Source organism: Lissotriton vulgaris, chromosome 6, assembly GCF_964263255.1.
Source record: "Lissotriton vulgaris chromosome 6, aLisVul1.2, whole genome shotgun sequence".
Taxonomy (NCBI): domain Eukaryota; kingdom Metazoa; phylum Chordata; class Amphibia; order Caudata; family Salamandridae; genus Lissotriton; species Lissotriton vulgaris.
In genome coordinates, this window is record NC_141694.1 from 1,270,312,866 (window position 1) to 1,270,338,816 (window position 25,951).

A 25,951-nucleotide genomic window follows, 5' to 3' on the forward strand; every position below is an offset into this window, starting at 1 on the left:
CGAGGACGGTACCCTTTTACCATTCCACGATCTCATGGAACGACACGAACTGCCTGCTCAGGACTTTCTTCTGCATGTGGCGGTGACGGCGGCTGTGCACAAACACTGGAAAAAGGGGTTAGAGGCACCACAAGTTTTTCTCCATTGCCAGTATGTGGTCACCTCCGTGGGTAGGATCAAGGCGGTTACATGCTTGTATCGAATAATGACACCGGGCTTAAGGGCTCCTCTTGCAGGATTGCGCACTAAATGGGAGGCTGATTTGGGAATGCCTATAGAGGCAAAACCCTGGGAGATGCTAATGGAACGGGTATGGAAGTGCTCCCAAAACGCCAGATTTCAATTCATCCAATTCTATGTGTTTCATCGGGCGTACCTCACTCCTCACAAAATGTATGAGTTTTTTGGTTCCCACACTGCCTGCCCGCGCTGCAGACTGGAGGATGCAGCGTTTTTGCACATGCTCTCCGGTTGACCATTGCTTCAGGGGTATTGGGGAGAGGTCCTGGCTAAATTGACAGAGGTGACGGAACGGGAACTGCAGTATACTCCAGGGGTGTGCTTGCTACATTGGTTCCCCCAAACTTGCTGTAACAAAACCACCAGTAAATTCCTGGATTTGGGGTTAGTCCTAGCCAAACGTGAAATCACTAGTCATTGGAAGGCGTTCACAGCCCCCAGTGTTGCACGCTAGTTACGGGACTTTATAAAGTAGGCAGACTGCGAGGGGACTTTCAGGCTCAAACTAGTTCAGAGAACTGATAACGACAAACTGTGGGACACGGCAAGAGCCTGGGTGACGATGGTGGACCTGCTTAAAAATCCGACTGACAATGAGGACTGATCCTTCCGGCTTTGGGGGTCCTCTTTGCAACATGAGACCACAACCGCAAACCACAGGGCGAGAGGGTGGATAGGGTCGCTACCGTGGGTGCATCGCCCCAGGAGGGACATGGATCACTGACATAGGGAATCTGACGGAGAGTGCGGAGTGAATAATGCGCAACAAAGATGCTGTTAGGGAAAGCGATATTTCTGAGGGAAGGAGGGAGGCGAGGTTATGGGGGGATTGTGCTGGGGGGTGTGCTCCTTGTTTTCTGAATTGCTGAATCGATGTGGGCAGTGCTCGCATAAGCTAGGGGACACACTACTCAGCCTCTTGGGGCCAAGCTACTCGAAGGAAGGAATATGACCCCCTACATTAGGAGGGACTACTCTCCTTACAACACTGAATAGGGCGGCCCAGACAAGCTAGCGAGTTGTTAGGCCTTGACATGATGTGGTCACAATTATCCATTGAATTCTGCTGATATAATGTAGTTTTTGAGTTTGTATGTAGGATGCATCTGATCGGATTATGAAAAATCAATAAAGTTTGTTTAAAAAAAAGGCGAGTTCTGTGTGAGATCAAATGTGTAATCACATCATTACTTATCCACAGCTCTAAATGCACTATAAAAATGTGGATGATCTATAATCTTGATTTCCACATAACTGAGTAACTAGCATGAAACTCTACCTACATGAATCACACAACAATGATGCACACAATTAGGATTACTACCCAGCCACCTCTTGACAAATCCCTGCAGACTCCCCACTAAGACTAGTAGCTAAAGGATCAAGAGAATATCTATACTTGCTGGCTCTCGCTGCATACTTTGGGGAGACATCCTCCACTTCTACAACCTATTTCTAGAACGATACTGTGAGTAAATTGTGTCTCAGGAGAGCTGGCACTCAATGCCCATTCAGTGTTGAAAGATTGTCCTATCCCTGGCCAAACGCACGTAGAAGCACAAAAAAAAATACAAGTTCCCTCCTGCTACTGTTACAAGAGGTTTTGTTCAGGTCGTTTGAACAACTCTTGACGTGGCCACACAATTGAAATCTGCGTGCCAGGTAATAATCACTGGTTCAAAAGTACGAGTACGCCTACAAAGTCTGGCACCAAGTATTAAAATGGGGAGGGGGACCGTAAAATGACACTCCTCCAAGGTCCTGCTTCCTATCATTAAGTTTCGGGGCACCTTCATCATGTTTCCTCCGGCACCCAGCAGACTTTTTTCTCATTCCCAGCAGGATGCCATTACTTGTGCCCAGTAGACTCCATCTCACATAGCAGGCCTGCTGTACCTTAAGCAAGCTCCTTTTTCTCAGCAGGGTTCATGTTGTCCCCCAATAAACCGCTCCTCACAGCCGGTCATCCAGTTTTTAAGGTTTAATAGAATGAGGGTCAGAGACCAAAGCTCTGCTACGGCGGTGCTATCAGGAATCAGTGCACAAATACCAAGTATGCATAAGTCTTGAATTCACTGCAGGCTTCTTTCATCCACTACTAGACACTACTGCCCCATTATCTCACACTTGTTGGTCCCTGCTTTCTCCCTTTGTGCCCTCTTCCTTCCCGCTTGTGTTTTTTTTCCATCTCTTGCTTGCGGTTAATATGAGATAAGGACAAATAAGTGCCGGTCCCCAAAAATCAGTACTGGTGGCTCATCTTTGGTAGACTGGCCAGACCAGGAAGTCATTCCTCAGTGATAAAGCAACATGTGTAACAAACCAACCAAGCAGCAGTACAGTAAAGGTGCTGTAGTCTTAAAGGTATTCATTTCAATTAAAAAAATAAACAAATCCATGAAAGTTGCTCAATGTGTTCAACTGTTATGCAAAAAGGTAAATGTTCCAATGGAAAAATAATAATCAATGTTGTTCCTTTAAAAACCAAGCCTAATTTTCGTTTAGAGGTAGATCGGCACCTAAGCACGAAGTGGCCAACCGCAAGTGCGCATGAACCGAAGCATGGGCATTTGAAGGCAACCATCCTAACCAAAACAAAATAATTAATTTATCCTAGACTATTCCTACTGGGCATTCTGCAAGGTGGTTAGGTGGATTATGTTCTTTCTGTAGCCAGACTGTGTCCGGTATGAAGGTGTTTGTTTTTGTGGGCCACCGGCTCAGCATGAGAATTCACATGGACACTGGGCCCACATTTTTTTGCTTACAGCAAAATAGCTTGATTCCCGATTAGGACACTCCCTGAACAATCAAGCTCTGAAATCCCGGTGAAAGAAGTTATTATCCATGTGGAAGGTTTCACCCAGTCAAGTACAGTACTATAGAGTTTCACCGTGCTTCGCTACCCCAGTTTAAATGGCTCTCCATTTAAGTGTGTAGGCTTGAATCCTGAAATCCTGTTCTGCAAATAGCTGCTAGCCTGACACCACACACCAGCTACATACCATTGTCCACTAAACACATTAGTAGAAATATAGTACAGTACGCCATGGGAGAGTACTCGGATCGAAGAGTGTTTAGTTGCAGTGTGGCCTATATGGGAAGTGCTGTCCCATCCTTTCCTCACGTCTTGCTCTCTTCTTTCCCATCTCTTCTGTTCCACCTCATCACTATGAGTTCATCTTCAAGAAGTATACAGCACAACCTAAGATAGCAATGACATCCTGAATTTTCTTTTTCGTAAGTACATCTGTAGTGAGCCCTGCCCCCTCGACAGCGTAGCAGAATGCTTTATATTAATTCAAGAAGAAATACAACAAAGATACATCAACCAGATAACGTGGAGCAGTGGTGCTGCTACAGGATAACTAAAAACATATTCAATGCTTGACAAATGAGCACAAAGCGCCAACTCGTGCAGTAAAACATAGAACAGCCAAATGGCTACTTGAATGAGATGTACAGGGCAACTTGCACATTTATTGGCTCATCTTAATGAATAACCAGGAGGAGGTGGGTTTGGGGTACCTTTGTGCATGACTAGACCAGGGTGTGGCCAAGTATTTGACTTTTGCATTGTTATTGCATTCAAAATGCTTACCTTCCCTACTACACAACTACCAGATCGTGGGGACGGTGGGAAAAGTAATGAAGTGGTATTTACCAGTCCTTCTCCAGCTTTAATGTTCGTCAAATGGACCTCCTCCAAGCAGGCACACTGGCTCATGAGGGGATCCCTGCTGAACTGGATGGTCTTTTCACAAATTCCATTCATAACTTTGGACTACAAGTAAAAATACAACAACAAAAAAAGTTTGGGACTAAAATGTTACATCACAGAATGTTTGCCAACAGAAGTAAACACATATTTTGCAAAGAAGACTTTTGCTATAAATGTTTTATTTTTATTACTGCAGTACCATCCTTCCCTCTTGTTCTGGTTTTGTGCTCAAGTCAAACACGAACAGTGCTATGTCTTGATTTTATAGCAATTGATTTTATTTCAAGCCAAATATTAAGAAATCTAAATATTTGGTCGCTTGTGTCACCTTTAAAATTCTGCCTCAAAAGGTACTTTTTTTTTTATAACTGATGATTAAAAACTGTTTAAAACAAAAAGGTAGAAAACACAATACTAAAGACTGTCAAATTATAGCTATTTTAATTTGTTGTGCATTATCTAACTTATGCATTAGTCTAAATGATTGCAAACAAAATAAAAATCATAACATCACAATTTAATACCCGATGGGTGTGGGCACAGTAGCACTACTCACTTGCTGCATATTTTGTACACAAAACCCTATGTTGTACTATTTTGCTAGTATTGCAACAAAAAGAATGATAATATATTTAATAAAATTGTTCTTTTTAACGAGATGAGAGAATATCATAAGTACATGCATAACTGCCCTGATAACAATGGCTTGGCACCTTTAAATCAAACTGCTGGACAACTACAGCCCAGTTAGTGCAGCAGCAACGTATGAACCATACTGAATTCCAAAGTGAGGCTCAAAGAGGGGTATAGCATGACCCCAGTGCTATGCACAGACCCTTCTCGACTTCCTGCTATGCCCAAAGACTTGACAAATTTGTGAAACTGCCCGCCCAAGTAAAATGTGTGTGTGTGGGGGGGGGGGGGGGGGGGGCGGTTACTAAATGTTTTTTAAATAACGTGAGTACTATTTTGCCTTACATAGTGGGTAATGGCCAGTGATGTAATAAAAAAGGAGAAAATAAACACCACACACACAGAAGTGTGTCTGAAACCGAAAAGGATGTTAGCCCCCTCGACTGCGAGAGGCAGCTGCAGGATGTCCCTGATGTGCCAAAGAGCGTTATTCCTCAGAGCTCCCAGTGGAGGACATTTTGGGTGTTCTACAAATCACACTACGCATTATGAGTTCAAGAAACAATTGACACATCTCGGTAACCAAAGTGGAACACATTTTTAGCACAGTAAGAGATGTAACAAAAAAATGTGCATCAATCACAGTGACAGGTCCTCCCTCTGTATGTAATTATGTTAAAGAACGGTCATAACTTATCTAGCAGCGTCATGATAGGCCCCCTATGCCAGGTAGTACAACCTGCGGCTTGCAGAGAGACGTCTATTCAGTAGGTGGTTATAATGTTTATCATGTTCACTTTACCGGATACACACTAACCGGCCCTTCTGGAGACAACACTGTGCACATCCTGCTTATGAACATTGCCAAAGTAGGATTTATAATCCAATCCAAATTTTGTTTACACATTTTTCTCCCACAACTAGCTGTACCATTTTGTCATACATTTTTAACTGTACCAATTATTATTGTAATTTCTAGCAGCATTTAATAAATTTGAGGTGGAAGATTTAGAGTTGCTGGACTCTATTGTGTATGGTGGATCATATATTAGGAAGGTGTTCACTCAATGATCTAAAAAACGTTTTAAAACTATAAAAATGTTGAATACTTGACAAATGTTAAAACTCAATATGTCTAAGGACACGAAACCAAGAGAAATGTACTCCACTTTGGACAATGTCAGACGTTATGTTAAAAAAAGGTACTACTGCACAAGTAGAATTCCTTTTTTAATCCGGACAGCTCAGTAAATTCAGCAAATGTAACTAGTTTCCCAAAGGTTACCAAGTAAAAGAAAGCCTAAAGCGAAATCAGATGTATGTTATCTATTCTGTACATAGCGGTCCCTTCAAAAAAATAAACTTTGTTGTACCATGAAGTTCCATAAACCATTTTCTTTGTTAAATGTCGGACCTGAAAAAAATATGTTTTAATATGTACACTGCACCATAACACGCTGGCTTTCCCACTTTGTTGAAAAAGGGAAATATAAAAAAAAACACCATAACTGTGAAGTTTCCCACTTTACATCAATGGAATCTTTGAGATCCTCCACGAAAATACGATCAACAATTGCTTTTAGTCGGAATTGGGCGGTGATAATTGTGGAACAACGAGTACAAGTTGGAGCTTCCAGAACAGTTCTATTTTAATGCTCATGTACTTTGGCAAACTCCCCTTTTCGCAGCCCTACCTTTGAATAGCAAAAAATATATTTATAGAAATCCCGCTCTTGAACTCCAAGTATCCACCAGCGAGAGGAAGACCATATCAAAGGGATGCAGGCTGGTTCATGTCAAAAGGAGGAAGTCCTGATGAATGGATACAACGCGCAGAAGGCATTTCGCTACATCCTGTGCGATGGTGAGATATTATTAATAAAAACAAAATGGAGTGGATATAAAATTTGTGGGAGGTACTGGGCTTTTCATCTTCAAACAGCTGACAGGAGCTTAATATATGGAGCAGTTCCTACCGCCCTGCAGCGGTCTAGCCTTATGTGGAGGAATACTGAAAGCCTGACCGCATTAGGAACTCTTGCGCTCCATAAGCTCAGCTTGCTAGAAGCAAACTAGCCGTATCCACCTAGAAGCAAGCATCCATGTATATGACACACACAGAAGCGTCCGAAGACAATGCAGGAGATTCACTCCATTCTTTCAACTAGTGCTGTTCCAGGCCATGTGTTTGAAGACTGGCCATGCAGAATTGTACCAATGTTAGGATGGCAGAGTCGAGAACTAGTGCATGCACAGATGAAAACAGTTGCTGTGCAGCTCTGAAATATTGATGACCAACATTAAGCCACATTACTGCTTTGCATATTGCGATCCTGGCATCGCATGCTCCTGCTATAAGGTGCGGGATCTAGAACAGTCTCAAAACTCTGTACTCTGTGGGTATCGGTTAGAAGATTTCAATCCCTCCATCTATAACACTGGTGGAATTACAGAATGCCTTAAGAATTCATCAGTAGTAATCCGAATATGAGTCATGCATGCGTCGGTTACTCACATACTTCCTCCTTCTAGGGCATAACCTAGGGCGCATCAGAGCAGGGTCTAAATACCAAATATTTGAAATGTATAAAACACAACTACCATCTTGTTTATGTCACTTGGTCCTCTAAAAGAGTGAAAGATGTGTAAACTAGGGGCCCAACACTGCTGAGCTATACAATGATAAACTGATGACAGCCCACAAAATAGTAAGTTCTAAGGTTATCACAAACTACAACTTCTGTACACTTACACGAGCATCTAACTTACATCCAAATGGATATGTAATTTGTTATTTAAGTGTTGGTAAAGCACATAAACTAGTCCACTTTCTTTGTCAAACTCAAAAAGTTTGCCACGTATGTCTGAAATAATGAACCAGAAGAACAGTAGAAAAAAAAGTTTTGGTCCCTAAAAAAGTCCCCAAAATCACATTACTTCCACCTCTACATTTGCATAATGTATACAGGAAAATGGGTGCAAGTGGTCATTCAATAAATATGGAAACACCATACACGTACACAAGTATGTTACAATACTATGCTATGCCTTAGTTACCCAGGGATGTGAATATCAGAAAAAGATGTAATCCATATACATTATTAGGACTAGCGTATCCTTCACACATGTTACAAATCTACTGCTCTACTGGGTGACTCTCTTCTTATGTTTCCAGTTTTTACAGATTGCCGGGTTTAAATAGACTAAACTCCCCACAGGCCGGCGCCTAACAGACGGTGTCAATCGTTGCATGCCTTTTATACACAGACTATACCTTGGTTTGCAGCAAAGAAACCACAAAGACATGAGAGGGGGCAAGGGTAGGAAATCACACTGACAAAGGAAGATGGGTGGAGGAAGCACACAGAAAATGGAGGATGAAAGCACATGGATGGGCGAAAGGAACACAAGGGCATTAGTAAGACACAAGTAAAGCGTTCACGCTCCGGGGAAGGGGGACACTCAAGTAGCCACAATAAATTGCATACAAGCCATCAATAAGAAGCAAGCAACAATAAAGCCAACAACTGGTAGGCAATGGGCAGCTTATAAGCTCCCTGAAAGGTAACAATAGGTCTAGCAAAATATAACGCCTCAGCCAAATATCTTAAAAAAATTAGAATCTCTCCATAGCCGACCCTGACCTATAAAAAGCAGAGTAAATAAGTTGCAATGTCAACGTGCCTTTGATAGAATGAGCACCACCCTGTGAACACAAAAACTCATTTAACATTAGGAACATTACTCTTCGAGCAAACAACAGCTCTGGTGGAAATCAGTACAAAACAAGGACAACACCATCAACAGAATTTTAAAAGCCATCTTCTAGAGAAAGCATTACACTTCGTTAGGCATACTCACTACGTTTAAAACGTTATCTTCCATTTCTGCCACGGTGCATTCCTGAAAAGGTAAAACAAACGGGGTGAACAAAAAAGGGCGACTATATACACAGATAACTGGAGTACAAAGTCCAGCAGACTGAGGCAAGAATGCTGTCATACAAAAGCTAGCAGAAAAAAGTGAATTCAAACAATGGGTCCGACCACTTACAAGTGCCTGCAGGGGTTTGATTTTCGCATTTGTACACGTTCCTGCATTCCTTTCGGGGAAAACCACACTGTTGTGTTAGTAGATGGAGCAGGTGATGGGGTGCAGGTAGGGAGTGGAATTGATAGTAAGAATAGTGAGATGGCAAGCTAAAGGGGACAGAGTCAGCCTCGGTCTGTATTTTACCACTGCACTGACCAACACACAGGCACCTGGGGTTCCAAGAATGTCATTTTTAGAGGACCCTCCTCGGAAAGAAAGTATAATATGAAAAACTCCATCTTCTACACTTAAATTTACCCGCCCAGCTTATTCCCCGTAATGGTAAGCTAGGAACAAAATCAAGCCTGAGGGGTGCAATGTAGGATACCCAAAGGAGGCAGAAGCAGCAGAAAAAAGTGAATTCAAACAATGGGTCCGACCACTTACAAGTGCCTGCAGGGGTTTGATTTTCGCATTTGTACACATTCCTGCATTCCTTTCGGGAACACAACACTGTTGTGTTAGTAGATGGAGCAGGTGATGGGGTGTAGGTAGGGAGTGGAATTGACAGTAAGAATAGTGAGATGGCAAGCTAAAGGGGACAGAGTGAGCCTCTATCTGCATTTTACCACTGCACTGACCAACACACAGGCCCCTGGGGTTCAGAGAATGTCATTTTTAGAGGATCATCCTCGGAAAGAAAGTAGAATATGAAAAACTCCGTCTTCTACACTTAAATTTACCCGCCCAGCGTATTCCCTGTAAGGGTAAGCTAGGAACAAAATCAAGCCTGGGGGGATGCAATGTAAGATAGCCAAAGGAGGCAGAAGCAGCAGAAAAAAATTGAGAATATATATTCTGAACAGAGTTTTCTATGCTGTGAAAGTCCCAGGTCTCCTCAAAGTGGAGCGGCTCTGGAAATTTGGAGACAGGAAGAACCTCAAGGCCTGGTCACTAGTACCAAACACTGCTGGCAACCGCAGATGCTGAGTAAGTAACACATTTGTTGCTGCTGCAGAGTGCAGGTCTGAACGCTGGACTACTTTTCACGTCCGGCTCGTCAGGGCTTTATCACTTCAGTGGTCTCTAGCACTGGACGACACCGTGTGCTCTGCTAGCTCAATCCTAGCCATGAATTCTAACCCAGCCTCGCGATCCAGGGAAGGGGTGAGAGGGTCTGACAGGGACAGCTTAAGCCCAGACCTGGGAGTAGCTCCGGGTCCCAAGCAAAGGAGTGTGCAATCTAGAGCAGGGTTCTCCAAAGTTGGTCAATGCCAGATTTTTTGCAAATCCCCATTTAAATAGATGTCGTTATATTAAACATATGGCATGGATCCGGCCCTCAAGTATGGACTTTGGAGAACCCTGACCTAGAGTGAATACCCGGACAATCAAGCGGTACTGTAAGTAGTCTAACACACTAGAAGCAGAGACCATTGTATGTAGGAATGTACGTTAATTTGTGGCATGCTCTTGATATGCCTCTCAAGGTCAGTAATCATTTGTTGTGCGTTGATCAGTGTGCAGCGTGGTGAAAACATGGGTGCTTAAGCCACCCATGTCCTGCATCCCCTTCCAGAGGTCTCCTAGCTGATGTACGACTAGAGGACACCTGTTTGGAGTAACTTAATGTGGACAAAAAAAGCGGTGACCCACAGAGGCAAGAAAGGTCTTCGATCTTTTTTGGTACAACACACTTTGCCACTGATGCTGCTAGCTTATACATTGCTGAGACCTATTAGAAGATGGGTATCGTATTGCTGCTCAGAGACACTTCATTTGGTAGATCCCAAAAATATATATCTCCCACCTTAAATTCCAATTTTAAATCTACTATTATCTGCACCTTCAACAAGCTTTGGGGGCAAAAGTTGTGAAGCCCGCTTTCTGAGGGATGTTGATAAAGGTCTTCTACATTGGACGCCCAGGGTGTGCCCCGTTGACCGATGGTCAAATTGAGGAACGTGAGGGGAGGGCTGCAAGTGTGACAAAAAATGTGCATCCCAATGGACTGTACGGTCACCGCCGGCCACCTCCTACAATGCCCATATATTGTTTCCAGATTACGCAAGCGGCACAGAACAGAACATTTATAGCTTCATGTAGTCACAAAGCAAAATACAACTGTTATGCTGAATATCTATAGATGCATTCACTGAACAGTGAGGCAGATGAAGAAGTGAGCTGGGGGGGGGGGGGGGTGAAGGGGGAGGAGGAGGAAATGAACAAACTAAGATAATGTACAAACCTGCTGAACTACGGTTGTCAGGTCCAGGCAGAGCTGAATGATTTTGGTCTTCGTAGCCGAGAAGTCGGTGATGGCAGAAAATGGGGTCCTGCAAGCAAACAAAACATCCATTGAATACAGAGCACGCTGGACTCTCAGACATGGCCTTTTGGTGGCCGAAGCACACAACACTGATACAGTTCTGGGTCAGACTGGGAAATCGAGCCCTGTTCTTTCATGTACAGTCTCGAAAGCACTGCAAGGGCCGAGAGGGCTCAACCCCACAGGGAGTGTGTTACAAGTGGCAGTGTAAGACGTACTCAGATCCCTACGTGACTACTTTCAGTGTAGGACCACAACCTGACATTTGGAATATGCCACCCTGCAGAATGGACCGTAAAACTGAATTTGGATCCTGGACTGCTTGCAAAGAATTAACATGCACTGGGCAAGCTCATTAACATAACATAACATAACAGGTGTATTTGTAAAGCGCACGATTACCCGAAGGTGTCCTGGTGCTGAATAACAGATGTTTATAGTTACCCAACTCAATGGTAATGCATAGGTTGCGCCGATGTAATAAATAAAGAGCTGTTTTCATAAATCATTACCCGAGAGAAGGAAAGAGCGCCCTGACAAATAACACAGGAGTGTAGAGGATGTAGTGCAGCGGCCAGAGCTGCAGACACGAAAGCTGGGGACCCCAGTTCGAGTCACTGGAGCACTGCACAACATCCTGTGATTCTATGCAAATCAGTTAATCTCTCCAGGTGATAAACTGTTGTATAAATACACTGCAAGAGTATAAGGTAAGAGTCTATGAAAATATAGTTTCACCCAAACAAATGTTAACAGTATTTTGGCGGTGGGAAACTAAAAAGCAGACGAGGAACAAGCATTGGTAAATGCAGGAAAATATGAACGGTAAATGTCACCCACAGTAACAAACAAGAAGCCAGGAAAGAGAGGAGGCAGGATGTAAGACCCTTTTAACCCCTTCAGCGCGGCGCGAATTCTCACGCTGTGCTGAAGGTTCTATTGAGCCAACGGACTCATGACGGAACGGTTCCGTCATGAGCACAGGCCAACCGACGCTCATGACGGAACCGTTCCGGCATGAGCACCGAAGGGGTTAAGTTTATATTAAAAAAATTGATTTCTCAAGCGCAGCTCAAGCGCTGTGCTGGTGAAACCCAAAAAGGGTGCATCAAACTTTGAGGCAGAGGCTCACAAGAAAGCTCTATGCAGGACAGAGAACCAGGATGGCTGAAGCATGTAGGCCTGCATAAAAATCCCTTTGATATGTAAACAATACTGTATAACAAGGCAACATACCATATATATAATAGACTAATGGGGAGTAATGGGGCATCTGAAACGTAATAAATACAAATACTAAGTGTTTACCTACTTTCACATGCTGCTACTTTAAGCAGTACTTATTCTCTGCAGTAGGTTGTGTGACTCAGCTATTTTCTGATTATTTACTTCGACTGCAAATAAACTGTAAGAGTATCTGAGTAGCACTTTCCAAATAACCATAGACAAAGCCAGTAGGTCTTTCCTTTGGCTTTATCAATGCTTATTTTATCTTTTGTTTGTTATAGTTTACTGTTGGTGGAGCTGCTAGGCCCTCAACAACATATTTAAAAAAAATAATTGGCTATAAGCAAATAATGTTTTTGGGTTTCAATAAGCACAAATTGTTGTCGTTGTCCCTGGCACTCAAGGGCACTACTTTGTGTGAGGATGTGCTCCTAGTGAGAGGGCGGAAAGCGGCAATTCACAGTAAAGTTAGTCAAAGGCTGAAGTGGCCTGACCCACAGCCTCATGCTGAATGCGGTCATTGGGCAGAAGGAAAATGTGAATGACCGATTCAGACTACTGAATGAAGAAAGCCCATATAGATAAGTACATTGCATATATAATTTTTGTAAAATCAAAACGACTTGTCTAATACCATATCTAACCAGCATTGGCAAAGCAAAAAGGTTTTGCCTATGCTAGAGCTATTGACTGTGCCAGTGTCTTTTAGCCATGTTGTATAGTGGAGTCGAGTGGCATGGCGTAGAGAGGAGTGGAGTGGAGTGTAGTAGAGCAGCTTGGAGTGGTGTAGAATGGCATAGAGTGGAGTCGAGTAGGCTGGAGTGGACTGGCAGAGAGTAGAGTGAATTGACAGAGTTGAGTGTAGTAGAGGGGCTTAGAGAAGGGTAGAAGAGTGGTGTGGGGTAGAAGAGTGAAGTGAGGTAGAGTGCAGTGGCATAGAGTGAAGTGGTGCAGAGTACAATGGTGTAGAATGCAGTGTACAGTGGTGTGGTGCAAAGTGCAGGAACGTCGAGTGGTGCAGAAGCCTAGAATTCAGTGGTAGGCAGTAGAGTGGCAGAGAGTGGAGTAGAGAGGCGTAGAGTGCAGTGGTGCAGAGAGCAATGATGTAGAGTGTGGTGGCATAGACTGCAGTGACAGTAGAGTGGTGCAGATTAGACTGGCATAGAACAGAGTGGTGTAGATTGTAGTGGCAAAGAGTAGAGTAAAGTGGTGTAAAATACAGTGGCGTATAGTAGAGTGCTACGGTGTAGAAAGCCATAGAGTAGAGTAGTGCAAAGTAGATTGCAGTGGTGTAGAGTACAGTAGAGTGGCATAGAGTGCACTGGCGTGGAGGCAGTGGTGAAGAGTAGTGGCGTAGAGTGCAGTAGCACAGAGTAGAGTGGTGTGGCAGAGTGCAGTGGCGTAGAGTAGTGCAGAGTAAAGGGTTGTAGTGTAGAGTGGCATAAAAAGCAGTGGCGCAGAGTAAAGTGGCGCATAATAAGCAGCGCAGATAAGAGTGGCGCAGAGTAAGAGCTCGATCGCGTAGTGTGGTGAAGAGTAGAGTGCAGTGGCATTAAGTGCATTTGAGCAGAGTAGTGTACAGTAACGTAGAGGCGTGCAGAGTAGAGTGAAGTAAAATGCAGAGGAATAGAGTGATGCAGAGTAGAGTGGCGTAGGTTGTAGTGGCATAGGTTGTAGTGGCTTAGAGTAGTGTGGTGCAGAGTGGCGTCGAGTGTAGCGGTGTAGCGTAGAGTACAGTGCAGTGGCGTAGAGTACAGTGCAGTGGCGTGTGGTACAGAGTAGGGGGTGGGAAGGAATAGAAGCAACATGGAAGAGGAACGAGTGGAAGGGAATAGAAGCTACATGGACAGAGATATGGGAGCTGGACTGAAAACACAAGCCCGCATACCAAGTGATTGAACAAAAGGAAAAAAAGTAGTGGACACGAGTTCTTCATCCATGCTCGAGGAGAGGGTCAAACTCAAGAAGAGGACATGACTCCTGCATGCCATGACAAATGGGGACGGAGGAAATGGAAGCGACGCTGAAGCTAACAAATGGTAGGCTAATGAAGGGCTCTAAGCCAATGTTTGTAAACAACATATCCCGCAGACCAGCGCATGTGCTGTCTAGGAAAAACCTAAAACTGTTAGCATGCCTGAAACACAAGAGGCCAGGGTAGGCGTGAAGAGGCAAACATCATGATGAAAACCACTCCACTCCACTCCACTCCACTCCACTCCACTCCACTCCACTCCACTCCACTCCACTCCACTCCACTCCACTCCACAGATGACCTGTGTGGTGCGGGGCAGGGGGCACTTATGATTGTGACTCAAGACTGAGCATGAGTTTGAGGATGAGACCAGTTGTTTTGTGCTTACGAGTCAACATGAAGGCTTGTATTCTGCATCTATTAAAAAGCTCTTAGATAGATCTCATTACCTGTCCATCCACGCCAGCAGAGCCTTGGAAGCTCCAATGAGCTCTACCACGTAGGTTAGGAACTCGTTGGGAGCTTTCCGCGAGGTGTTCCCATCATAAGCATCCTGTTCCCTTCTGCTGCTGATGTAGTTCTGCAAGTTATTGGAGGACGATCGTAGTTTCAGAACCAGGTTTTTCATATTGTCCGTTTCGAGGCCATAGTTCTGCAAGAGAGACGCAAACCGCATTACAAAGGAGCAAGAATTGTTTGTGTAACCAGCCCGTAAACAGTCAATCCAACTGTTTTATAATGTCAGGTGACAGTCATGCTTCTGAAGCTCGCGGCCAAAAATAAATTTTCACAAGCACAAGAAAACTCAAACAGAACAAAGTTAGCCAGCGGCTTTCTCTGGCAGATGATTTTAGAATAAGACAAAGTCGATTCACACTTGAACACTAGTGATACAGAGAGAAAATACATGGCATTAACACATAAGGTCAGTTAAGGATGGAATTCACTTATTCTATGGTTCCCAAGTTGCTGAAGTGTGATCTTCAAATCCCCCCAGTTGGAATAGGCTGCGCCAAGACCACACAATTTAAAAGGAACGAGTATACAAAATGGTACCGCGCACCTTACGTGGACCAGCTTGTTGCATTCAGTTTAACAGGGACTACTGGTCTTGTGACAACAGCAGGGTTTCCTACATTGAGGAGGAAATGTGACCAGGTTAAAGCCCCACACGACTAACTGCGGCGATTGTACAACAGAACACTGAAGTGACAGCCATCAGTCTAAAAGTGCAATGAAGCCCGATACTGATAAAGCAAGTCCACCCACACAATCTTTTATTGACATCAAGGCGCTTTACCGCATAAGCACTGTTCAACTGTTTCAGGTGGTATTAAAGCATCACAAGGCTCTAGAACTCTGTTCTTTTTATTGTTCAGCCTTTAAACTCCATACACATTTGTTATGTGAATAACTAAACTTCGGCGGTCTGTTTACCAAGTAAGTTGTGTCCATAGGCTTTCTATTTGAGATTACACCTGCTGGTGGGGTCTGAAATTCGCACACCACATAATTCCAGATAATCTCGGCAATTTGTTTGACATACTGCCATCGGGATTTATCCCTATAATCCCTTTTTATTTCGGGTTTTGTGAACAAATGAAGCAGGAACTAGTATACTTTCACATTCATTTCACCGCTAAAGGTAGTATAGCACAGAGATACTGCATAGGTTTTAATGCTCTAAGAAGCCATAGTTAATGCAACACTCACATGAAAACACTACCTTTGTAACACAAATGCATACACATCAAAAGATATTTAGATCTTCATTAGAAAAATGTGCCCCTTTTAGAAACCCCCTGCCTGTCAGTCTGCACAACCACTAGCTTGACTGAAATGATGGATACCAACTAGAATCAGTCAAATGCAGATGTATTTTTCCATTTTGGCGGTATTTAAAAATGAATACAAAGAAAGAGATGGCTTTCGGTCAGTATTTTTTCAGTAAAGAAAGAAGAAATCAGTAGAAAGGGAAAACTGAAAGCCTTGTGCATTACCGTGCAGTAGTGGAGTCTGTCCCATTTTTGGTGTGGAAATAGAGTTAATTTAAGTTTTTGAGGTCCATGCAATTTTAGCAACAAAAAAAGCCAGCTTCTAATTTATGCCAGGCTTAACATTACCTCTGGTGACACCTCTGACACCTCGAATCCGTCTCTGATATACAAAATGAAACACTGGAGAGCGAGTGAGGTTATTTTCGAATAGCGTGGTGCTTTATGAAGTAGAGGGGTTGTCCAGTTTGAGTGCCAATTGTTTTTGGTTTTTGTGTGTGTTCTATAGAGGATGCCCACTCAGGACACTTTCTGGAACGTACACATCACGTGTTAGCAATTTATATTCAGTGCTACATTTGACAGTTTTGGCTGCCTTTTAAGCTGAAGCATCATGACCGTATTTGGGCCCAGGAGGTGTTGGGTTGGGTGTTGGGTGTAGAACATTTACCCCACTGAGCCTTGCAACTAACTGACTAACTGGTTGAGGCTAGCTGGATCACCCCTCTTTTGTCTTCAATCTTCTGATCGCCTAGTATGAGAACGCAAGACGGTTGGTAGCGTTAGCGCTCCTTCCAAGGGACTAACTGATAACTCTACTGACCGTCACCTCAACAACCATTACCACGAATCTTTTATCCGCATACCGGCATCACCCGCATACTTTGACAACGTATATACCATGACTCCCTAATGTCATTATAACGCATGGCAAACGTAACACAACTATAATCCACAAGAAAAAAACATATTACTAATCTACTATTCAACTCTAATCTTGGGTTCTGAAGTAGCCTGCTACTCGCATCAAAGAACTGCGATGCCTCGTCAGGGATAGTAAGCGCTATATAAATACAATTTACTATGCAAGCCTGCCTGCCAGGATGTTTTTGCAGGACACCTACTTCCAGGTACTGCAACTTCTTTATGTATATAGCGCCCTGACTCTCAAGGCCTGGTCTGCACCATTAAAAAATATATATATTTATATAAATGTTTAAACCAACCAGAGAGCAGAGTGGTCGACACGTTCAACGCCAAACACATTCCAAATCGCTTCTATCACTTGTGCATCATTCTCCTGCATTCATACACACTCTGCGTATCAACAACCACACTTTTAAAACACCAGTTAGCTGCAGGACTCGAGTCACAGTATCTTCTCCAAGTGGAAAGCATCTCCCGAGAGCCCTGCTCCGAACAAACCCCCGAGGAGCCCTCAGTATGTTAGTGCAGACGATTCTTGCGTCATTCGAGGCGTTTACCTCAAGGGAGCTTCCACTGCCGCCATTGCGTCAACAACGCGTGCACAGTGCAGGGCTTCAGAGAACGGTAACAAAGTTGTTTTGTTTTAAGGAATGTAAGGCACGGGTCCGGTCTGAAGATAATCCGTACAACGAGGCCTAGTCGGTGTAATGGGTCAGCGCCGGATTGTATTACTACCCTGCCTGTTGAAACCAGGCAAAAACAAAGTCCCAACAGGAAAACGAATACTTCAGGGCTTGCTGGATTGTAGGCATAACATGCCCTCACCAGAGGGAGATGGTGGTCCGACAATGGAAAAGCGAATTTGACTAAAGTATTGAAATTACCCATGCAGGGAAGACAATGCCGTCTACGAGGCGGTTAGTGATGGCAGACAGTATGCAAGCCAATAAAACCCGGGAGTTTCCGTTTACAAGTAGAACTGCTAAACAGGGAACATTTTTAATGTATTCAGTGGTATTTTCGAGGAAAACTCTTTTGAAGGTGTGCCACGTTCTATACAATTCCACAGAAGTACACATTTCCGCGAATGGGTTGTTGAAGTGATTGCACCAACCGCCAAAGTTTTAGCACATGTCTGTTCAGTCCAATAAAACCCAGGTCTGCATTACTCGCATAGCTATGCAAGAAACGGAGACATGTCAGGGTTCTAAGAATTCAGCATTTTGTAGCAGTCACATTTTAATTAAGTACCTTAAAACATCATGTTAAGAGGAATCCAGCAAGTCGCTACTTGGTGGTTTCTGAAAGATGTTAGCTGCGCATTTACTTGTGTCAGATTTAAAACAGAGGTCATAGGGCACTCCCCTAGATGGAAGACACAAGTTAAAACGACCATCTACTGATCAAAAAATTCCGAAAGGAAGATGGTTTTTTTCACAAAACACTTCGACCAAGGGGAGAAGGCAGAAAATTAAAATACCCCCACTTTGAACCAAAGCTCCTATAGCACCAAGCAGGCAAACCAAGTCCTCGTGACCCTCCCCAGAAGAGCTTGCACGTCTTTCCCATCCAAGCATCTATCCATTCCTCTGTTCATCCCGGACATTCACCATTTCACCTTCTGTCAATCTTTCATCCATCATTTAGCCTGTCACCATTCTGTCCACCGATCGATATCCAAACCTATCCATCCTTTCACTTATCCATCCCACCGTTCATCTATCCATTCATCCATCAATCCATCCATCTTTTCACTTATCCAATGATCCATTTTCTAATTGTGAGAAGTTGGCCTGGTATATGATGTTCACTATTCTAGTGAGCACCTTGCACCAGTCCAAACAACCATTATGGTGATGGTTGTAAAGTCAACCTTATAGACCAGCTATCCTAGTGGTAGCATGGACAAAGCAGTCTTAGGCTAAACTCTAGAGGGCATGTGAAGCCAGTTTCTTCACCATATGTAACCCCTTTAATACCAAATGAAGGGACACCACACAGGATATATATAAAATATATATGTTATTTATTACTAGACAAACCCTCTGAACTCTTTATGAGGTCAGAGGCAAAAGCACAATACAAGATATTCAATTAAAATACAATAAGTTGCACAAAATACAGTAGGGCCCTAGGGGCACGCTATACCATATACTAAAATAGTGGTATAAGGACCACCACACAAAAAGTGAATAGGCCTAGGGAATCGCTGAGCTACCTAGAGTTAGGAAGCAGGAGACCCTCAGGAGGCGTGTGCAGTGTCTAATCACACACGCATGTTACCATAGAGAATGAATGGGAACATATAAGTTTCAAACTAGTTCTTTTAGGGCACTTCTGACTGGACTCGGTGAAAGTTACTTGAAACCTAGACAGTTGGATAGTTGATACCCACAGGAGCACCGAAGTACTCGCGTTACCTCACCCACAGGAAGCGGGTGCCTAGGTGTCAAAGTGTGTCGGGTTTCTTCGTCGAATCCTATGAAGCCTGGAGAAAAGATGCTGCAGGCGGCCAGGAGAGAAGTGTCCGGGTGGATCCAAGGGTGGATCGAAGATGAAGAGGACCTGAAAGCAGAGGGGACAGAGTCTGGGTCACTAGTCAGTGACCAGGAAGGAACCAGGCGGTGTCGCGAAGCAATCAGGTGCTGATGGGAAGCTTGTCTCTGCAGCCACATGGACCAGGAGGCGTCGACAACGACCAGGAGTCAGGCACGGACTGTCCCACGAAGGCTCTCGCTGTCTGCGGTGTCGGCTTCAGGATTGGAGTCAACAAGCCTTGGCAAAGGCAAGCCACGCAGGAAACTAAGTAGGCTTCTTACTCAGACCAGCAAGGTCTGAGGGGCTGCTTCTTTTGAGGGAAGCAAGGGCCAGCTGGAGAAACCAGACCAGCAGTGTAAATTCAGGGGATCGTCGCCAAGATGGCCACTAGCCAACGGGCAAGTGACCGGGCAGAGGCGTCGAGCAGGAAAATGCAAAAGGGCCCCACGCAGAACTCGTGAAGGGTGCAGGGCTGATCTTTGGTGCAGATGCTGCTCGGGGCTGGGGCTTCTCAATCCCCAATGCACAGCTTCGAGGAGGCCTCTGGGGCTGCACAGTTAGCAGGTCACAGACTTTTCAAGATGGCCGGTCCCACGTCTCTCGTCGCCTCCACGGGTCTCAGCATTGCTGGGACTGTGGATCGGCCTGTTGGATGTCTGGAAGTCCGGTTCTTGTCAGGCTCTGTGCTCGGGCTTCGGCAGCAACAAAGCAAGCCGTTGATTGCTGGATGGTGCCTGCTTGTGCAGGGTGGTCACTCCTTGACCACAAGGGAGATTCTTCAGTCGTCTTCTTGCAAAGTAGATCGTTGAAGGTCCAGAGTTTCGTTTCAGAGTTTGTCAGGATTAATCTAAAGTCTTGGGACTCCGCGCCTACCTATATACCAAATTTAGGGTCTGGATTACCTGCTAGGTCCCTCCTATGGGTGGGACCAGGGAAGGGGGTGGCTACACCCCTTTCCCTTTGTCCAGTTTCACGCCAGAGCTGGGGCTGGAGTGCCCCAGCACCGGTTTGAACTTGACCATGCATGGGACACCTTGTGTGCCCCAGGCAGTGTCTAATTCCTTTCAGCCCTCCCTGTCGCAATACACAAAATCCTGTCTGGGGTGGTGCTAGCACCTCCCAAGGCAGGAAACCTATTGTCCAAGCCTCCCTCGCTGGAAGGACTCCCAGCAGCAGGAGGTCAGACTTGTGTCTGTGGCAGCAGCATCCATTTTGTGATGCTGAGGCTCTGGTTAACTTTAACCGGGAATAGTAGGAACAACATGTCTTCTCCCTCTAGAAGGGTGAAATGCTACCCCCGTCGCCAGAACTGGCGAGGGGGTAGTATTCCAAATTGTATGACACCTTACTCGACATGTTTTGATAAAGCCAAACCAGAGTTAGCATTTACCCGCAAGGTTCATAATGCACTTAAGCGTATATGGTATGGCAATATCCTAGAACAGCTATAAGGACATGGTTCCGAAAGCTGCAGACAGGCTCAGCTCATGCTAGAGCACCATCTCACATAAAACCAAGCACCCTGCCTCCAGGATTGTTAAGGCCTGCCATAGGAGTGACTTATAGATGTATATGTGTCTAGACATAAGGTTAGATTATAGGTATACTATATCTAAGCAAGGGTTGATTACACGAACTCGCCCCAGCTGAGTGATCAGACAGTTGTGTCAATGTGAGGGGCCAGCCAGGGGTTGCATAATACATGCTGCAGCCCCTGGTAGGCCTTGGATGCACCTATGCCCTGGGTACCTACAGTACATTGTACAGGGGCTCTTAAGGTGACCCAGTGTCCAATTGGAGCTGTACCTAGGGTACTTGGAGTCCATTTGAAAGAGAGAGCAGATAGCCTGGGGCCCTGATTAGCACGATACCAGGCCAACTAAGTCGAAAACGAGCTAAACACTAGGCAAAAAATCTGGGGTAACCATAGTCAGGTATCCACCTTCCTACACTAATCATACATCCATCCTCTATCCCTTTCGCATCTGTATATCAATCTTTTCACTTATTTATCCACCCATCCACTCACCCTCCCATCCTTTCACGTTATTTATGAGCCTTTGTCTGCTGAGCTGCAGCGAGAAGAGGCCAATCAAGAACACCACCCCTTCTCTAGCTGCAAAAATGGGGGGCAGCGGGAAATGGGGGCTTTACCTTCTGAGTCACCAAGCCCACCCAACTCCGCCAGCAACGGTTTCTTTCCATCAAAATCAGAAGGGACATCATACACATTTTGAACGCCTTGATTTTGCAAATGGAGAAGTATGGATGATACAATGTTATCTGCGTTATTATCTTCACCTCTAGACATGAGCATTACACTTTAGGAAAGCACCAGTAAAGAAATGGGAAAAATTATGTGGAAAACAAAGTTGCACTTGTTGTATCAGTCCAGAATACAAGTTTATACAACATCCGAGTCCCCATCGGTAATAAGGAGGGGTGGGGATGGTCTCTCACTATTTACCCCCAGCAAAGCAAAGCTTTTTGGGGCGAGAGTTTGGGCACTCACTATTTAACCCCAGCAAAGCCAATTTTTTTATGTCTTGACGAGAGACGGCTTTTATCTGTCAGCAGTTGAAATTACCTATTGCGACAACACCTAAAAATATAGTGGGATTTGTGCCAGTCCTCTACTTATCAGTGGTTTATGTTCTTGTCACTCATTTATTTACTTGCTTCTCATTCAATGGCTTGCCTTCCTCTTCTTGCATCTGTCTATTCACCTTTTCTTTACCTTCCATTTGAGCAGATGACGTGTTCCCTTCCAAGCTCACATTCAGACATTCATGGAACTACTTTCTTTTTCCTTCAGCATTCCATAAGAGGACATTTGTTTTCTTGCTTTCTTCCTCGTGTACCGCTTCCCTCTCAAATGCCTGGCCTCTTCCCCCAATCGGCTTCATGTTGATTCCTCTACCTCAACCCTGAGCTGGACCAATGGTGCCACACTTCAGCTCATTTTTGCATTTCCTCTCCCTGCCTCAAAGTCCTCAGTTGTTCCTCTCCTAGTTCTCTTCTCCCTAACCTGCCCCCCCTTACTGCTTCTTCATAGGTTGAGGGGGGGGGGGGGGGGGGGGGGGCAGTGGTGTGGCTCACTGGTTAGAGGCGGCAGACCCGGAAGCAGAGGACGGCCTGTGACCAGGGTTCAATTCCCGACGCGGCAGAACCGTGGACCAGGGTCAGCGGACTCGATAATTCCCGCCTCGGTGCCTACTCTACCCAGGGATCACACTCGGCAACTCTGGGAATTAGCTTGCCTTATCTCCACAACGGCCCCCCACATACGCCGGGGATGCCTGGTTTCACCTTGGAGATACCCAGCAGGGACCATCTCACAGGGAAAGCCAGGACGGGTTCCCCAGCGGTCTACAGCGCTGAGATAACCCATGGCAGGGTGATACATGCGCTTTACAAGACACCATTACATTACATTACATAGTTTCCCCAGCCCTCCTGGACCTTTAAAAAAATGATTTTACTTTGATGGCTCAGCAGCAAACTTTTGTTGCAGAGCCACTCTATTTTTATAAACCATCTTCACAAACATAATTACGTTTTTTAACTCACCCCTCTAACTAGCCTCTGCCATCCTAAACAAGTAAATACAAATAAACAAAATGGCAGCTGCAAAATGCCATACACATGCATACATCACGCCAGTAGTTTGAAAAGGTGAGATATACTGGCTTTTCCAATGCTTCTTTTGCCTTTCATTGCACACATTCTTTCAACGCAACCAACAGGCTTCTTGTATTCCCGCCAAATAAAAACACCACACCCCTTTGTTTAAAAGATTCGAGCTGGGGAAAAAGTTTCCTTTAATTAAGACTCCTAGGAAATCAGTCCTATTTCCTCTCTAGTCATATGGCCTTTTTTGCTTAAGGCAGTGACATTGTTTGCCTTCATCAAACACAAAAGGACAGAGTTAGCCTTGGGAAACTCTCATGACTGGTCATTCCACTTAGCTAAAGTTTAAAGCCACGTGGCAAGAAAGGTTTCAATATCTCCTGGAGACTCTGCAACGCACAAGCAATTTTAGATGAGCCCTACAGCCACCGACTGTGAAGGCGCTGCAGCCTCATCGAGAGCAACAGAGCGAAGAGATGACAAAATGAAGTAACAGAGCACTGCTGGGGGGAGAAAGTGCAGGTCCATACAAGGAACTTTTTCAAAGTTTGTGACATACCTTAATAAATAGGCATTGGCAAAGCCACGCGTCTAGCTTGTACTGTGAGTAGAGCTCTTCAAAGGGTCACCCGTGAGAGCCCCCATCATCAGGACAGAGCCAGGTGGGCGAGTGCAGCGAGCCTCGGGTGTGAAGCTCCTCCCCCGGGACAGGAGCCGATGCTGAAAAGTAGGCGCTCACTCCGTATGCAGCAAAAAAAAAACGACTTTGCCCATCATCACAGCTGTAAAGTCAAAAGCATTGTTAACTTAACCGCAGAATGTGTTGGCCATGTATTGATCATGAGTGCCTGCCTGCAAGTTGCAAAAAAAAAAAAAAAAAAAAACACAAAACAATAAGAAGGCATCTCTGGTCAATTTTACGAAAAATGGTATTCCATGTGGTAACCAGTATGCATCTTATCCCATAGGCGCAGCTCACTCATTAACTTTAGACCACAAATACACTTACAACAGTGATGCGAAAGTCCATGTGCACTGACAGTACACAGAGAAAGTACAAGCGCCCTTTCTACTCTTCAGTTCTGAGGCCAAAACATTTTTGTACTCCGCAATCCAGCGTCCATTTGAGTCAAATGGCTGAGTTTCAGAACAACAACGGAGCTGCACCGTCTTCAACACGAACTATCCCTCGGTCTTCAACAGACATATGGGTATGTGTTGAGCAGATTTAAGCACCATTTTATACCTTCCCGGTGGGCCCCTCCATGGTGTACACTAAGTGCAGATTCCCATGGAACCTGAGTGCCCACTTTAACGATCTAAAGACTCTAAGGTTCATGGTCAATGAGCAGTTCTTGTATATGCTAGGCTGCCCCCCTATCCACTGTCTTGGTAGGTGGAGACGGGTGTGCAGAAAAAGGGGAAGGAAAGGAAAGGAGTTAAGGTGGAGAAGAGTAGAGTTAGAATACAGATTTGTATTTTGCTGGCACAAGTCACCTTATCTAGGGGTAAGAGAATACACTTTCTATGTTACCAATGGACCAGCGATGCATATTGGCTTTACATTTACCTCCCTTCTTTTTTTCGAGGAAACAACTTATTAAACATGACGGTCGCTGCGTTGGAGATGATAACAGCCAATACCATCAGTCTGTCGATTATCACTGGTTGGATCACTTCTCAAACTGTGCCAAATTTTGGCAGTTATCCACCACAGAGTTGAAAAGACTCGCACACCAAAACCTCTCAAATGATCAAAATCCACTAACTAATCAAGAGATCACTGTGCTTTCCTCCTCAGCCAGCCCCCACGTCAGACTGGCAGAAAGTGGTGGGGGCTCCAACTTCTCTCATGCGCAACACTTTACAGTCGATGCCCAAGTGAGTAACCCCTTCATCATGTGAGTCACACTTTAAATACAATATTCAAATGGATGCTTTACGTACAAGACTTCAATAGTTGGATAAAACGGATACTAGTTTCTTTGAAAGAAATTACCTTGTTTGTGAGGTTACTGCAAATAAGATGGACAGCCAAACTCTGGTCTAGCCTCAATAATGTGAACCCCATCTACTAAGCAAAAAGTCGGTGGAGGTGGGTTGAACGCAATGCCTAGTAATATTGCAACTCAGCCCACAACTCTGTCCCTCCCAATCCTCCTCTACATGGAAATGTTAAAGAGACTACTAGAAGCTTACATTTCTCCTACCATTCCTCCTCAGATACACACAACTCTTATCAATGGACGTCTTGGGCGAGCAGGGCTTTGCCCAACAACCAGCTTACTAGGGAAGTGCACAGAGAAGAGCTGGTCTAAGACAAATGGTTCCAAAACTGAAGTCATCCTGCTAGGCATTAGACTCCTGCTTAACGCTTTCCCCTTAGATTCACCTCCGATATTCTTTAGGCATCATCCATATTCATTGATCAAGTTAAGAATGTTGTTGCTCAGCCTACACAAAAAGGAATTTCTTCCTTACATGCCAACTCTCAAGTATTCTCCCCAACATCCACCCTCTATGCCCCAGGTTTTAGTGGAAATCTTTGACAGATGAAAATAAAGTTATGCAATGCTTTAAACATCAACCTATAGGTTTACTGGTTCAACAATCTCCAGTGTTCCCAAATTGTGGCTGGGCATATGCTTAAGGCCTGAAAGACGACTTCAGTCTCACTGCCAGACTGGGATGGAATCAAGTTTAATATCTTCCATACAAATGCTTCCTTCTGGCTTCAAGACAAGATCACTCTGTATACTTCCAATAGATCCTCCAGATATTCCAACTTGTACCCCATATCCCTGCTTCTACATATGATGCACAACTCTTTCTTGCAGAACTAAAGCTATTAAAGCTGTGAAAGCTTACCTGGAGATATAGACGGTTTAAAAGCCATCAACAAAGGTGGTCAGCATGTACCTTGT

The 25,951-nt window shown here is 44.6% G+C and overlaps 1 protein-coding gene across 1 annotated transcript in view; it reads right to left on the reverse strand.

Annotated features, from left to right (window-relative positions):
- The window catches only part of CNKSR3 (CNKSR family member 3), a 211,473-nt gene that overhangs the window by 88,472 nt on the left and 97,050 nt on the right, over positions 1-25,951 (reverse strand). Inside the window, exons 3-6 of the mRNA XM_086927390.1 lie at positions 14,607-14,809; positions 10,875-10,962; positions 8,456-8,497; positions 3,905-4,024 (exon numbers count right to left, since the gene is read on the reverse strand). Coding sequence (XP_086783516.1) covers positions 3,905-4,024; positions 8,456-8,497; positions 10,875-10,962; positions 14,607-14,809 — 453 coding nt within the window. The remainder of the gene's footprint in view (positions 1-3,904; positions 4,025-8,455; positions 8,498-10,874; positions 10,963-14,606; positions 14,810-25,951) is intronic.